Consider the following 16,130-nt stretch of genomic DNA (forward strand, 5'->3'; position numbering starts at 1 on the left):
ATTTGTATACATTGATTTGGGCACATACTCAATATGTTTTTTAGTCGAGTTTTGTTGAGACAGTAGATGTCAGTATTGCTGCATCACATGGACATCATTAAACGCACGAAGAAGAATCATTCAGCTGTGATTGGTTAGAATCATCCAATGAGTGCGAAGTGTTCTGACATTTAAAGAACCGGGGTGGCGCTCCAGCCTGTGGTTGTAAATTCATGACATTCCGATGTTTGTTCAAAAAAAATGGTCGTCACCAGTTGAAGAGTTTGTTTTAAAAGACTCACAAATAAAGGAAAAAGGTTTGGAGACTTTTCCCAGAGACAACGCTCCCTTCAGCAGTGGCTGTTGAGTTAGGTAAGTCAAAGTCGTTTCCGTCAAACTGTCGTTCCTATGCTACTATTAGCTTCGCTTCGTTCGGGACCTTCTCATGCTTCAGGCATAACGTCTCTACTGTAACTTCTTGACATAAAATGTACGAAACAAGATGTGTCAATGGTTTATTTTAAATGCCATGTTGTGTATGTAAACTGCGCTGCCTGAGACGCTTCTCTGCTGGTCGAAATTGCAATGTTATTGTATCTAGCAAATGAAATGTTTTCCGGCGAACTAAACGGAAGTGAAAATACATCACAAAGTGGTGGTCAGTGGTCAGTTGGCTTTATTGAATAGTGAAAAGTGTTTTTGTTTTCATCTATATTGATGTACGCAATTGCTTTTTACTAAGAAGTCTATACATTAAAAGTGGGTTTTTTCAACTTGTGTTAACACCAACACATAAATAATAATATTACATACATTTGGAGGCACCTTCCATAACACCCAAGGACACTTTTCAATTCATAAAATATTCTCAAAAAGGCAAAAAACATTCAAACCAGACAGAAACACAAACATGTTAAACATACAAGAGGCAGAGTAGACAGACCCAAGAAAGGGGGGCAAGGACAATACTATTTAGGGAAAAGGGCCATGTACACCTTACATTGTGATCTTGTGATGTCAAATCTAAAAGGAATTCTGACCATGTTTTCATTCACAGGCTGCATGCACAGAGAGGCTGAGAGGACACCTGAAAAAATGTCTGCTTGGCAATCAGTGCGCGGCTTGGATGCATTGCTGGAAGAGGAATGCTTGCCAGAAGTTACGCTCCTTGATGATACATGTGACTCATTTCTTTCTGGTAGCATGCCAGCTACTCCTGTGACCGCTGGGTCTTTGAAAAGCTGGATTACTTCTCTCCAGCTTTTCCAACTGACTTCATCCCCAAATTCAAACACCAAGACTGAAATAATCCGCCCTCTGAATAAGAGCATGGACAGATACTTCCCAGATATTACTCTTCTTGATGTTACGCGGGATTCTGAGCTATCACAAGTAGAGGACTTATCCTCCACGGACGTGACACAGGATAAAACACCAGTGGCTAATCTGGAAAGCAACCAGCCTCCCTCAGAGTTCAGCGAACAAAGTGGGACAGAGCCTGACAGGTCGTATATGGTTCCAAGAGAAGAATTGCCAAGTACTAGTACTATTACTGGACATGTCACCCACACCACAATCTCCTTTAGCGAAAAATCTGATAAAAGTGTGGGGGGAAACAGAACGCAAACATCTCTGGAAGTAACGCAGGATATTTCTTCAAGCAGTGTTTTTGAAAACAGTAGGCCCTCATTGGAGCCCATCGGATCAAACATGGTGAAGATTGAAACATCAGCTGAAAAAACATTTGGCACCCATCCTGCTAATGTCACACATGACTTAAGCTCCTCGAGTGACATGTCTGCTCAGTGTGCTGCATCACAGCTCTCTACCTCTGATGGGAAATGCAACACTAGTTTAAAGAACGTCACCTCTGAGCTTCATGTTGAACCTGTGCTTGACTGTAATTCTGTGGAAGCCAATGACAAGTCACTTACCAACCATGATGCTGAAGTGACGACCAAGGAGACACAACCAAGCCCAAAAACATCTGGGTCTGCTAACGGCACGTTTACCTCCCTCCAGCCCTCGCAATCGAGTTCCTCTATGGATCTAAACGCCACTGCCGAAATAACTAGCCCTCAGAACAAGACTCTGGATCTCCCTCCATCTGATGTAAACAGCTGCAAAGCGAAGAGTCAGGTTACAGTAGACGCTACTTCAGTCATTAACAACACCATCGAAGGTTCCCAGAATCCAAATTATTCCGCTGTAAATGCCAGTGGTCCCGGTAACATGGTGAACGTCACTTTTCCCCGACATTCTCTTAAAACATCAAGTGCCGGTACCATTTTAGTGGAATCTGGTGCAGGAACATTTTGCCTCGAAAACAATACTTTCGATGCTAAACTTCTCCCTAAGCAGAACGGCACAATGACTTTGTCAGAATCAGGCCCACGTGACAGTCACCAGAGTACTTTTGACAAGCCCTCTCTTAATGCAACCAGTAGCCCTAAAGCAAACACTTCTAATGCACAACGTCCTAAACTGGTAGAACAGAATAGGACTACAGATACAGACCCTATTGCCAAGATGGCTGCCACCCCTGAGAGCAAGTTGGAAGCCTATACAGCTGTGAATTCTGGAGTTGATCGACGTAGAACTCAGGACCTTTCACAATCGGGTCTGCCTGTGATGGATGGTTTTTCCGACAGTTTGGCCCATCAAGGCATGGATACGTTCAACTTGGATGATACCCTTGATTTGAAGGTGAAATCTTTGATCACTTCAACCCCAATGCCTTCAAAAGAAGAGGGCAAAATCTTAGGGGGAGTGAAAAAACTGTATGAGGATGGTCCCATTAAACCGGATGGTCAAGTGCCGTCTGAGGTCCCATCGAACCCCGTCTGTGACCGGAAAACTTTCATGGAGCTTGTAGCTGCAAAATCCCTTTTGCCTCCTTTGAAAACTGCATCCCAGTTGTTCAAACACAAGACAGCCTCCGCGCTTCCAGGAAGGTTTGAGGCGCGGCCATTCGGACAGATTATGACGAGACAAAGAGCAGAGGCTCTTAGAAATACTGCTGCTGCTGCTGCTGCGGATCCTCCACAGGTAGTAGAACTTGAATGGCTTTTTGTTTTCCACTATGTTTACAAAATGTTAACTGCACATTCGGTCAGATAAAAGCAATCAAATGAACTCAATTGACCATGTTAGATTCATCTGTTAAATCCACTTTTTTCATAAACAAGACTGAACAAAAGCTATAACTGCATGGAAGGCAAACAGTCTGTTTCTTTTTTATGTTCTTAAGACTGCAGGAATACCAAGCTCATGCAAGTTACGTGCAACAACAGGTAGGTGGTGTCTATTTTATTTTTAGAATCGGGTTGGAACATTGCATTTTGTTCTTCATAAATGTTGAGGGTGAATTATTAATAGTATGGGATTATAATGGAAGGCATTAAATGTTAAAACGTTATGTATTATTTGTAGACAAAGCAGTATACTTTTGTTTCATTGTGCCGCCCCCCCATTATTAACTTCAAGTCTAACTTTAAGCTGCAAACAGTATAATGCCCTTCAATATAAGATGTTCTGTCTGCACCGTATTCACTATAAACACTGTCTTTCCTCTGTGTTGATGTTAGGATCCAAGCAACCCAATTCCGGCTTGCAGAGGCCGCAGTTGAGTGGAATACCGACCGGGATCCAGAGAGCTGCGACAGGTCTCAGACCACTATCCATGAGAAACGACACATCATCTTCTTCAAAGCAGCCATTAACCAGAGGTGAACCTTTGCCACTAGCAAAGAGGAAGAAAATGGGTAAAAACTCAGTAGAGGAACGCTGTATTGATTCAGACTAGATGGTTAATATGTGCTAAGAAGCGAACTGACAACACCTATAACCAAAACTATTAGTTGAAAAATGTGTGATGGGGTTCGAAATCTGGACTTTTTTCACCTTACTAAAGACTCACTTACTTTGATCTTATAATTTCAGATACCACCTTCTCAAATGGTAATGCTGAAGCCTCAAAATCTTCCTGTGATACTGCAAACGGAATCAAAAACCTCAAACGGCCCACAACCACTAAGAGAGCTTTGCCAGCCAAAATCCAAAGGAAAGGTAGGTTGGCACTGTACCATACTGTTCTGATATGTGGAGGTATTTCGTCGTACTGTTATGTGATTTGCTGCTGAAGGGTTTCACGGTCTAGTGTGTTTAATAACTTGGACTATTTGGGAGTTACTTACCTTTTCACTATCACATTCTTTCCGAAGCTGCAGTGCTAGCCAGTACTCCAGCTGAAATCCCACCATCCTGTGCTGCTGTTAGCGGAGCCAAAGCCCTGAAACTGCCTGCGACCAGCCATAGAACGCCGTTTGCTAAACCTAAAAGCCGTGGTAAGTTGCGGGTGCTCAGGGAAAATACAGCCTTCTTCTAGCTGCGGCCTTGAGCTTTTGGCTATAATCTCTCATTCTGATGCTGAAGTTATGCTTGTCCATTAAGGAATGAGGAAAAAAAATATACAGGTGCAGCTCAATAAATTAGAATATCGTGGAACATTTTAAAAATCTGTTTTTCTATTGGTCCTATGTAATATTCTTATTTTCTGATATACTGAATTTTGGGTTTTCATTAGCTGTAAGCCGTAATCATCAAGATTAAGACAAATATACGCTGGAAATAGTTCACTTTGTGTGTAATGAATCTATATAATATGAGTTTCACTTTTTTTTAATTGAATTACTGAAATATTAACTAACTTTTCCAGGATATTCTAACTTATTGAGATGCACCTGTATGTGTTTATGACAAGATGATATCTATCAAGGAAGCAGAAGCGTTACACAGAAGTTATACATGAGGAAGTCACCATCACTTATCCAAGTCTGGTTTACAGAAAAATAAAAAGATAAATAATTTGACACTGTCCTTATCCTGCTTAATGTAATGATTTCATTTGTATTACAGGCTGCGCCAACTGTGCTGCGCTACAACAGCAACTGAAAATGGCGTCGGAAGAAATAAGGAGACTAAAAGAAGGTAAGACTTTACTATGTGGTTTTAGGTAAATACAGTTTATTGCAAATGCGTTTTAAAAAAAAAACATGCTGTAATGTTCTGGAATTGAAAAAATATCAGTGATTTTCACAATCCTTTAGGTCAGGGGTTCCCAACCCCCGGTCCGCTGACCGGTACCGGGCTGCGGAGGTGTTACTGCCGGGCCGCGAAATAGCTGTGAGTTGATCGTAATATTTGCAGAATTATAAATATATAAAAATATTTTATCATAATATGTTTTTCAAAAAGTGTTTAATTTTCGCACCTATGCCACCAGTCATATTATTTCATCCAGTAGCTAGTTAATCTTTCACCAGAAAACGGTTGAAAATGGCTTTTATGATGTTCCGAGGGATTCGGCGGCTCAGCCTAAGGTCTCAGCCTCTTGTGCGCACGAGCATGTTACCGGTGCGCCAAGTAGGAAGAGGAGCGCACAGGAGACAACCGTTTGATTGCAGACTGTTATGTTTATGTGGGGAAATGGTGGTGCATACATTATTTGAGATATATTTCAAACTCGGACTTCATTTTAAGGACATGTCGGCCAGGGGTGCTGTGCCTTTTTACGCACCGCCTTCGCTGTGTTTAACTTAATCAGAACAGTTTAAGAGTGACTGCAGGCTGCTACGTGTTAACCACACACACATCTACACACATCGAACTGCCCGATTACTCCCCCTTTTATTAGTTTTATGAAGGAGATGTCCAGTCAGTCACCAAGGCGCATGATGTGTGTGTGTATGTGCTCTGCTCAGCTCAGCTCTGTGTTCGGTGTGTTTGTGTCTGTCCGACAGCGGCATATATGCGGCTGTTCCCAAAATAAATTAGTTTAATCTTAATCTCGATGTAGTGCTATGCTGTCGGGAGTGCACCGGAACGAACGACACTATCATAATATCTTCTGAAAACAAATGCCAGTGACACACACACACACACACACACACACACACACACTCACTCTGGCGACCAGACATCTCCTTCATAATGCGCCTTCTCCTCGTTTTCCCAGCATTCACTGGATTATCCGTAAATCATACAAACAAAACCAAAACGTTGATTTATCTGTTTTCCCGTTTTTTTCCGAAAAACCAAAAACAACACCGGTTCTTTTTTAAACTTTGTTAATATGTTTTGGATGCATATTGTTCTAGTATTTGTTCAGGCTGTTACATACAATTAGCCTCTGTTGCTACCTGCTGGTGGTGAGTAAATATTAAAATCAGTTAAAATTGACAACCGGTCCGCGATTTTTTTTTAATGTATCTACCGGTCCTTGGCACAATAAAGGTTGGGAACCCCTGCTTTAGGTGACGTTTTTTTCTACCAATTCTAAAATAGTTGCCTAAGTAATGGCATGTTTTTTCAGAGTAGTGAATTGCTCTCATTTCCAACGTTTTTCTTTATGATTTTTAGGCAAATGTAACTCAAAAGCTAGAGTGAAACTGTATTGTGTCCCATAAGTCTTTAATGCAAATGTCCTTCTTTCCAGAGCTGCTGAAGAAAAGTAAAGAAGAAGAAGAATGCTAGAATATACAGAACATAATATAACAATTGTTTATTAATGAATGACAACTTGTGTTTTTAAATTGTTTGTTCAATAAAGTGCCATGTAATTTTAATACAAAAAAAAGAAGGTGTGGTGAACTTAACATTTTGCCCGCTTGGTTGCACCATAACCCGGGGTCTGTCTCTCTGTATATCTGCCGGCGAACATCCTTTTACGTTGTAGCTCTAAACGTCACTTCCTTTCCTGACTTAAATGCCCGGCAAGGCTGTTGCACGCATTTAATTTGTAGCCACTTTACAGCCAAACTGGATTTTATAACCACCCAAAAGAGACAGACACAACACAGGGTAACTTTCACAAGGACGTAGGTGAGTCGGTCTCAACATTTGACTACACTTTGGTTTGTATAATCTGTCAATAATTTCACAATCTTTTTGTTTTTTTAGGGTTTGGGGCAGGGTTTCCTGTTTTGAAAAAGACACAACGGGTTGAGAGGGATGAAAATAGCCCAGACACCGTCTCTCAGGTAAACTTTCAATACCACAGGTTTATTTGAAAACGACCATATGGAATGTGTGTGTGTTTATTATTATTATTGTTATTTACTGTATTTAAATGTCACAATGTCAACAGGAGCCGGAGGAGAAGAGTGACACTCCCAAACAAGATGAGGCACAACAGAAACCTAAATGGATGCCACCAAGACATCCGGGGTAAAAACTCAGATAAATCTCAGATTATTGATGTTATAATATTCACAAAAGAGGCTCACTGTGGTTAGACATTTTCTGATTTCTTTATTTTGTGTGTTCCCAGATTCGGAAACTCACTGATGTCCGAGCTGAAGACCAAACTGAAAAAAATCACGAAAGAATGACATGTGGATGAATTGTAATGCTTTATATGAATGTTTGGATATAATATACAAATTTATTTATTTTTTATGTATTTATGAAACTCAATGCAGTGATGAAATGTTCATCACATTCATTATGTGCCTTAATTTTTGTATGTTTTGTAATAAAGCTTATCTGAAAAAAAGAGTATTTGTTTCTACAGCTCTGGGGTGCAAAGGGAAATAATAAACTTCTGAAGTCCATCGTTGAAACTCTGGGGGTGGATGGTGGAAAACATGAAATCAAACAAAGTTTTGAATTTGCTCAGAGCCTCAAGTCATATATGTGCATTACATCAGAGTTGGTTCAATTTAAAGGTTTTATTTGCATATGCACAGTAGCTACAGTGTAGTTATGGCAATGAATAGCTCAATTCCCAGTCTCCTTCAACCATGCAACATAAATATATGTATGACCTAATACAACAAAAGTGTGCAAAAAGAGACAGAATAGAAATAAATTAGTGCAAGAGAATGTTGCAAGTGAAGTGACCAATATGCAAGTATTACAGGAGAATAGACAATATACATGTAAGATAGACTAAGATAAGCTAAATAACTTAAAGTGTGGCTGATATTTGTATACATTGATTTGGGCACATACTCAATATGTTTTTTAGTCGAGTTTTGTTGAGACAGTAGATGTCAGTATTGCTGCATCACATGGACATCATTAAACGCACGAAGAAGAATCATTCAGCTGTGATTGGTTAGAATCATCCAATGAGTGCGAAGTGTTCTGACATTTAAAGAACCGGGGTGGCGCTCCAGCCTGTGGTTGTAAATTCATGACATTCCGATGTTTGTTCAAAAAAATGGTCGTCACCAGTTGAAGAGTTTGTTTTAAAAGACTCACAAATAAAGGAAAAAGGTTTGGAGACTTTTCCCAGAGACAACGCTCCCTTCAGCAGTGGCTGTTGAGTTAGGTAAGTCAAAGTCGTTTCCGTCAAACTGTCGTTCCTATGCTACTATTAGCTTCGCTTCGTTCGGGACCTTCTCATGCTTCAGGCATAACGTCTCTACTGTAACTTCTTGACATAAAATGTACGAAACAAGATGTGTCAATGGTTTATTTTAAATGCCATGTTGTGTATGTAAACTGCGCTGCCTGAGACGCTTCTCTGCTGGTCGAAATTGCAATGTTATTGTATCTAGCAAATGAAATGTTTTCCGGCGAACTAAACGGAAGTGAAAATACATCACAAAGTGGTGGTCAGTGGTCAGTTGGCTTTATTGAATAGTGAAAAGTGTTTTTGTTTTCATCTATATTGATGTACGCAATTGCTTTTTACTAAGAAGTCTATACATTAAAAGTGGGTTTTTTCAACTTGTGTTAACACCAACACATAAATAATAATATTACATACATTTGGAGGCACCTTCCATAACACCCAAGGACACTTTTCAATTCATAAAATATTCTCAAAAAGGCAAAAAACATTCAAACCAGACAGAAACACAAACATGTTAAACATACAAGAGGCAGAGTAGACAGACCCAAGAAAGGGGGGCAAGGACAATACTATTTAGGGAAAAGGGCCATGTACACCTTACATTGTGATCTTGTGATGTCAAATCTAAAAGGAATTCTGACCATGTTTTCATTCACAGGCTGCATGCACAGAGAGGCTGAGAGGACACCTGAAAAAATGTCTGCTTGGCAATCAGTGCGCGGCTTGGATGCATTGCTGGAAGAGGAATGCTTGCCAGAAGTTACGCTCCTTGATGATACATGTGACTCATTTCTTTCTGGTAGCATGCCAGCTACTCCTGTGACCGCTGGGTCTTTGAAAAGCTGGATTACTTCTCTCCAGCTTTTCCCAACTGACTTCATCCCCAAATTCAAACACCAAGACTGAAATAATCCGCCCTCTGAATAAGAGCATGGACAGATACTTCCCAGATATTACTCTTCTTGATGTTACGCGGGATTCTGAGCTATCACAAGTAGAGGACTTATCCTCCACGGACGTGACACAGGATAAAACACCAGTGGCTAATCTGGAAAGCAACCAGCCTCCCTCAGAGTTCAGCGAACAAAGTGGGACAGAGCCTGACAGGTCGTATATGGTTCCAAGAGAAGAATTGCCAAGTACTAGTACTATTACTGGACATGTCACCCACACCACAATCTCCTTTAGCGAAAAATCTGATAAAAGTGTGGGGGGAAACAGAACGCAAACATCTCTGGAAGTAACGCAGGATATTTCTTCAAGCAGTGTTTTTGAAAACAGTAGGCCCTCATTGGAGCCCATCGGATCAAACATGGTGAAGATTGAAACATCAGCTGAAAAAACATTTGGCACCCATCCTGCTAATGTCACACATGACTTAAGCTCCTCGAGTGACATGTCTGCTCAGTGTGCTGCATCACAGCTCTCTACCTCTGATGGGAAATGCAACACTAGTTTAAAGAACGTCACCTCTGAGCTTCATGTTGAACCTGTGCTTGACTGTAATTCTGTGGAAGCCAATGACAAGTCACTTACCAACCATGATGCTGAAGTGACGACCAAGGAGACACAACCAAGCCCAAAAACATCTGGGTCTGCTAACGGCACGTTTACCTCCCTCCAGCCCTCGCAATCGAGTTCCTCTATGGATCTAAACGCCACTGCCGAAATAACTAGCCCTCAGAACAAGACTCTGGATCTCCCTCCATCTGATGTAAACAGCTGCAAAGCGAAGAGTCAGGTTACAGTAGACGCTACTTCAGTCATTAACAACACCATCGAAGGTTCCCAGAATCCAAATTATTCCGCTGTAAATGCCAGTGGTCCCGGTAACATGGTGAACGTCACTTTTCCCCGACATTCTCTTAAAACATCAAGTGCCGGTACCATTTTAGTGGAATCTGGTGCAGGAACATTTTGCCTCGAAAACAATACTTTCGATGCTAAACTTCTCCCTAAGCAGAACGGCACAATGACTTTGTCAGAATCAGGCCCACGTGACAGTCACCAGAGTACTTTTGACAAGCCCTCTCTTAATGCAACCAGTAGCCCTAAAGCAAACACTTCTAATGCACAACGTCCTAAACTGGTAGAACAGAATAGGACTACAGATACAGACCCTATTGCCAAGATGGCTGCCACCCCTGAGAGCAAGTTGGAAGCCTATACAGCTGTGAATTCTGGAGTTGATCGACGTAGAACTCAGGACCTTTCACAATCGGGTCTGCCTGTGATGGATGGTTTTTCCGACAGTTTGGCCCATCAAGGCATGGATACGTTCAACTTGGATGATACCCTTGATTTGAAGGTGAAATCTTTGATCACTTCAACCCCAATGCCTTCAAAAGAAGAGGGCAAAATCTTAGGGGGAGTGAAAAAACTGTATGAGGATGGTCCCATTAAACCGGATGGTCAAGTGCCGTCTGAGGTCCCATCGAACCCCGTCTGTGACCGGAAAACTTTCATGGAGCTTGTAGCTGCAAAATCCCTTTTGCCTCCTTTGAAAACTGCATCCCAGTTGTTCAAACACAAGACAGCCTCCGCGCTTCCAGGAAGGTTTGAGGCGCGGCCATTCGGACAGATTATGACGAGACAAAGAGCAGAGGCTCTTAGAAATACTGCTGCTGCTGCTGCTGCTGCTGCTGCTGCTGCGGATCCTCCACAGGTAGTAGAACTTGAATGGCTTTTTGTTTTCCACTATGTTTACAAAATGTTAACTGCACATTCGGTCAGATAAAAGCAATCAAATGAACTCAATTGACCATGTTAGATTCATCTGTTAAATCCACTTTTTTCATAAACAAGACTGAACAAAAGCTATAACTGCATGGAAGGCTAACAGTCTGTTTCTTTTTTATGTTCTTAAGACTGCAGGAATACCAAGCTCATGCAAGTTACGTGCAACAACAGGTAGGTGGTGTCTATTTTATTTTTAGAATCGGGTTGGAACATTGCATTTTGTTCTTCATAAATGTTGAGGGTGAATTATTAATAGTATGGGATTATAATGGAAGGCATTAAATGTTAAAACGTTATGTATTATTTGTAGACAAAGCAGTATACTTTTGTTTCATTGTGCCGCCCCCCATTATTAACTTCAAGTCTAACTTTAAGCTGCAAACAGTATAATGCCCTTCAATATAAGATGTTCTGTCTGCACCGTATTCACTATAAACACTGTCTTTCCTCTGTGTTGATGTTAGGATCCAAGCAACCCAATTCCGGCTTGCAGAGGCCGCAGTTGAGTGGAATACCGACCGGGATCCAGAGAGCTGCGACAGGTCTCAGACCACTATCCATGAGAAACGACACATCATCTTCTTCAAAGCAGCCATTAACCAGAGGTGAACCTTTGCCACTAGCAAAGAGGAAGAAAATGGGTAAAAACTCAGGTAGAGGAACGCTGTATTGATTCAGACTAGATGGTTAATATGTGCTAAGAAGCGAACTGACAACACCTATAACCAAAACTATTAGTTGAAAAATGTGTGATGGGGTTCGAAATCTGGACTTTTTTCACCTTACTAAAGACTCACTTACTTTGATCTTATAATTTCAGATACCACCTTCTCAAATGGTAATGCTGAAGCCTCAAAATCTTCCTGTGATACTGCAAACGGAATCAAAAACCTCAAACGGCCCACAACCACTAAGAGAGCTTTGCCAGCCAAAATCCAAAGGAAAGGTAGGTTGGCACTGTACCATACTGTTCTGATATGTGGAGGTATTTCGTCGTACTGTTATGTGATTTGCTGCTGAAGGGTTTCACGGTCTAGTGTGTTTAATAACTTGGACTATTTGGGAGTTACTTACCTTTTCACTATCACATTCTTTCCGAAGCTGCAGTGCTAGCCAGTACTCCAGCTGAAATCCCACCATCCTGTGCTGCTGTTAGCGGAGCCAAAGCCCTGAAACTGCCTGCGACCAGCCATAGAACGCCGTTTGCTAAACCTAAAAGCCGTGGTAAGTTGCGGGTGCTCAGGGAAAATACAGCCTTCTTCTAGCTGCGGCCTTGAGCTTTTGGCTATAATCTCTCATTCTGATGCTGAAGTTATGCTTGTCCATTAAGGAATGAGGAAAAAAAATATACAGGTGCAGCTCAATAAATTAGAATATCGTGGAACATTTTAAAAATCTGTTTTTCTATTGGTCCTATGTAATATTCTTATTTTCTGATATACTGAATTTTGGGTTTTCATTAGCTGTAAGCCGTAATCATCAAGATTAAGACAAATATACGCTGGAAATAGTTCACTTTGTGTGTAATGAATCTATATAATATGAGTTTCACTTTTTTTTAATTGAATTACTGAAATATTAACTAACTTTTCCAGGATATTCTAACTTATTGAGATGCACCTGTATGTGTTTATGACAAGATGATATCTATCAAGGAAGCAGAAGCGTTACACAGAAGTTATACATGAGGAAGTCACCATCACTTATCCAAGTCTGGTTTACAGAAAAATAAAAGGAAGATAAATAATTTGACACTGTCCTTATCCTGCTTAATGTAATGATTTCATTTGTATTACAGGCTGCGCCAACTGTGCTGCGCTACAACAGCAACTGAAAATGGCGTCGGAAGAAATAAGGAGACTAAAAGAAGGTAAGACTTTACTATGTGGTTTTAGGTAAATACAGTTTATTGCAAATGCGTTTTAAAAAAAAAACATGCTGTAATGTTCTGGAATTGAAAAAATATCAGTGATTTTCACAATCCTTTAGGTCAGGGGTTCCCAACCCCCGGTCCGCTGACCGGTACCGGGCTGCGGAGGTGTTACTGCCGGGCCGCGAAATAGCTGTGAGTTGATCGTAATATTTGCAGAATTATAAATATATAAAAATATTTTATCATAATATGTTTTTCAAAAAGTGTTTAATTTTCGCACCTATGCCACCAGTCATATTATTTCATCCAGTAGCTAGTTAATCTTTCACCAGAAAACGGTTGAAAATGGCTTTTATGATGTTCCGAGGGATTCGGCGGCTCAGCCTAAGGTCTCAGCCTCTTGTGCGCACGAGCATGTTACCGGTGCGCCAAGTAGGAAGAGGAGCGCACAGGAGACAACCGTTTGATTGCAGACTGTTATGTTTATGTGGGGAAATGGTGGTGCATACATTATTTGAGATATATTTCAAACTCGGACTTCATTTTAAGGACATGTCAGCCAGGGGTGCTGTGCCTTTTTACGCACCGCCTTCGCTGTGTTTAACTTAATCAGAACAGTTTAAGAGTGACTGCAGGCTGCTACGTGTTAACCACACACACATCGAACTGCCCGATTACTCCCCCTTTTATTAGTTTTATGAAGGAGATGTCCAGTCAGTCACCAAGGCGCATGATGTGTGTGTGTATGTGCTCTGCTCAGCTCAGCTCTGTGTTCGGTGTGTTTGTGTCTGTCCGACAGCGGCATATATGCGGCTGTTCCCAAAATAAATTAGTTTAATCTTAATCTCGATGTAGTGCTATGCTGTCGGGAGTGCACCGGAACGAACGACACTATCATAATATCTTCTGAAAACAAATGCCAGTGACACACACACACACACACACACACACACACACACACACACACACTCTGGCGACCGGACATCTCCTTCATAATGCGCCTTCTCCTCGTTTTCCCAGCATTCACTGGATTATCCGTAAATCATACAAACAAAACCAAAACGTTGATTTATCTGTTTTCCCGTTTTTTTCCGAAAAACCAAAAAACAACACCGGTTCTTTTTTAAACTTTGTTAATATGTTTTGGATGCATATTGTTCTAGTATTTGTTCAGGCTGTTGCATACAATTAGCCTCTGTTGCTACCTGCTGGTGGTGAGTAAATATTAAAATCAGTTAAAATTGACAACCGGTCCGCGATTTTTTTTTAATGTATCTACCGGTCCTTGGCACAATAAAGGTTGGGAACCCCTGCTTTAGGTGACGTTTTTTTCTACCAATTCTAAAATAGTTGCCTAAGTAATGGCATGTTTTTTCAGAGTAGTGAATTGCTCTCATTTCCAACGTTTTTCTTTATGATTTTTAGGCAAATGTAACTCAAAAGCTAGAGTGAAACTGTGTATTGTGTCCCATAAGTCTTTAATGCAAATGTCCTTCTTTCCAGAGCTGCTGAAGAAAAGTAAAGAAGAAGAAGAATGCTAGAATATACAGAACATAATATAACAATTGTTTATTAATGAATGACAACTTGTGTTTTTAAATTGTTTGTTCAATAAAGTGCCATGTAATTTTAATACAAAATAAAAGAAGGTGTGGTGAACTTAACATGTTGCCCGCTTGGTTGCACCATAACCCGGGGTCTGTCTCTCTGTATATCTGCCGGCGAACATCCTTTTACGTTGTAGCTCTAAACCTCACTTCCTTTCCTGACTTAAATGCCCGGCAAGGCTGTTGCACGCATTTAATTTGTAGACACTTTACAGCCAAACTGGATTTTATAACCACCCAAAAGAGACAGACACAACACAGGGTAACTTTCACAAGGACGTAGGTGAGTCGGTCTCAACATTTGACTACACTTTTGTTTGTATAATCTGTCAATAATTTCACAATCTTTTTGTTTTTTTAGGGTTTGGGGCAGGGTTTCCTGTTTTGAAAAAGACACAACGGGTTGAGAGGGATGAAAATAGCCCAGACACCGTCTCTCAGGTAAACTTTCAATACCACAGGTTTATTTGAAAACGACCATATGGAATGTGTGTGTGTTTATTATTATTATTATTGTTATTTACTGTATTTAAATGTCACAATGTCAACAGGAGCCGGAGGAGAAGAGTGACACTCCCAAACAAGATGAGGCACAACAGAAACCTAAATGGATGCCACCAAGACATCCGGGGTAAAAACTCAGATAAATCTCAGATTATTGACGTTATAATATTCACAAAAGAGGCTCACTGTGGTTAGACATTTTCTGATTTCTTTATTTTGTGTGTTCCCAGATTCGGAAACTCACTGATGTCCGAGCTGAAGACCAAACTGAAAAAAATCACGAAAGAATGACATGTGGATGAATTGTAATGCTTTATATGAATGTTTGGATATAATATACAAATTGATTTATTTTTTATGTATTTATGAAACTCAATGCAGTGATGAAATGTTCATCACATTCATTATGTGCCTTAATTTTTGTATGTTTTGTAATAAAGCTTATCTGAAAAAAAGAGTATTTGTTTCTACAGCTCTGGGGTGCAAAGGGAAATAATAAACTTCTGAAGTCCATCGTTGAAACTCTGGGGGTGGATGGTGGAAAACATGAAATCAAACAAAGTTTTGAATTTGCTCAGAGCCTCAAGTCATATATGTGCATTACATCAGAGTTGGTTCAATTTAAAGGTTTTATTTGCATATGCACAGTAGCTACAGTGTAGTTATGGCAATGAATAGCTCAATTCCCAGTCTCCTTCAACCATGCAACATAAATATATGTATGACCTAATACAACAAAGTGTGCAAAAAGAGACAGAATAGAAATAAATTAGTGCAAGAGAATGTTGCAAGTGAAGTGACCAATATGCAAGTATTACAGGAGAATAGACAATATACATGTAAGATAAGCTAAATAACTTAAAGTGTGGCTGATATTTGTATACATTGATTTGGGCACATACTCAATATGTTTTTTAGTCGAGTTTTGTTGAGACAGTAGATGTCAGTATTGCTGCATCACATGGACATCATTAAACGCACGAAGAAGAATCATTCAGCTGTGATTGGTTAGAATCATCCAATGAGTGCGAAGTGTTCCGACATTTAAAGAACCGGGGTGGCGCTC

At 40.4% G+C, this 16,130-nt stretch overlaps 2 protein-coding genes across 18 annotated transcripts; both read left to right on the plus strand.

Annotated features, from left to right (window-relative positions):
- The first annotated feature begins 72 nt into the window (after positions 1–72).
- On the plus strand, positions 73–7,528 carry LOC117473663 (actin cytoskeleton-regulatory complex protein pan1-like). 10 transcript variants are annotated; one of them, XR_004555048.1, is made up of 11 exons: positions 81–351; positions 1,037–3,027; positions 3,230–3,272; positions 3,567–3,743; positions 3,922–4,047; positions 4,203–4,325; positions 4,897–4,968; positions 5,088–5,163; positions 6,476–6,861; positions 6,940–7,019; positions 7,127–7,206. XR_004555048.1 is itself a non-coding variant. In XM_034119369.1 (10 exons), the coding sequence occupies exons 2-10, from the start codon at positions 1,042–1,044 to the stop codon at positions 7,368–7,370; spliced, it is 2,742 nt and encodes a 913-aa protein (XP_033975260.1). In that variant the 5' UTR covers positions 87–351; positions 1,037–1,041; the 3' UTR covers positions 7,371–7,528. The 10 variants fall into 10 exon arrangements, 7 of the variants coding, with proteins under 7 accessions (XP_033975263.1, XP_033975265.1, XP_033975264.1 ...); XR_004555047.1 differs by having other exon boundaries at positions 6,476–7,019; XM_034119369.1 differs by lacking the exons at positions 5,088–5,163; positions 6,476–6,861 and adding an exon at positions 7,310–7,528 and having other exon boundaries at positions 87–351; positions 4,209–4,325.
- A 1,683-nt stretch (positions 7,529–9,211) lies between these two features.
- Positions 9,212–15,513, plus strand: LOC117473668 (actin cytoskeleton-regulatory complex protein pan1-like). 8 transcript variants are annotated; one of them, XM_034119389.1, is made up of 9 exons: positions 9,212–11,006; positions 11,209–11,251; positions 11,545–11,721; positions 11,901–12,026; positions 12,182–12,304; positions 12,879–12,950; positions 14,922–15,001; positions 15,112–15,191; positions 15,295–15,513. In XM_034119389.1, exons 1-9 carry the CDS (start codon positions 9,273–9,275, stop codon positions 15,353–15,355), a joined length of 2,496 nt encoding a protein of 831 aa, XP_033975280.1. In that variant the 5' UTR covers positions 9,212–9,272; the 3' UTR covers positions 15,356–15,513. The 8 variants fall into 8 exon arrangements, with proteins under 8 accessions (XP_033975280.1, XP_033975281.1, XP_033975284.1 ...); XM_034119390.1 differs by having other exon boundaries at positions 12,188–12,304; XM_034119393.1 differs by having other exon boundaries at positions 11,545–11,685; positions 12,188–12,304; positions 15,295–15,512.
- The last annotated feature ends 617 nt before the right edge of the window (positions 15,514–16,130 follow it).

This window comes from Trematomus bernacchii, unplaced genomic scaffold, assembly GCF_902827165.1.
Source record: "Trematomus bernacchii unplaced genomic scaffold, fTreBer1.1, whole genome shotgun sequence".
In the NCBI taxonomy this organism is placed as follows: Eukaryota; Metazoa; Chordata; class Actinopteri; order Perciformes; family Nototheniidae; genus Trematomus; species Trematomus bernacchii.

What these genes read in the sequence shown, in the direction of transcription:
- LOC117473668 (XM_034119389.1), top strand. Translation starts at nt 9,273, where the DNA reads ATGGACAGATACTTCCCAGATATTACTCTTCTTGATGTTACGCGGGAT. An exon ending in TGCTAAACCTAAAAGCCGTG is followed by an intron (nt 12,305 to 12,878) that starts GTAAGTTGCGGG and finishes TTTGTATTACAG; the next exon opens with GCTGCGCCAACTGTGCTGCG. An exon ending in ATGCCACCAAGACATCCGGG is followed by an intron (nt 15,192 to 15,294) that starts GTAAAAACTCAG and finishes GTGTGTTCCCAG; the next exon opens with ATTCGGAAACTCACTGATGT.
- LOC117473663 (XM_034119368.1), top strand. Translation starts at nt 1,042, where the DNA reads ATGCACAGAGAGGCTGAGAGGACACCTGAAAAAATGTCTGCTTGGCAA. An exon ending in TGCTAAACCTAAAAGCCGTG is followed by an intron (nt 4,326 to 4,896) that starts GTAAGTTGCGGG and finishes TTTGTATTACAG; the next exon opens with GCTGCGCCAACTGTGCTGCG. An exon ending in GCCCAGACACCGTCTCTCAG is followed by an intron (nt 7,020 to 7,126) that starts GTAAACTTTCAA and finishes CAATGTCAACAG; the next exon opens with GAGCCGGAGGAGAAGAGTGA.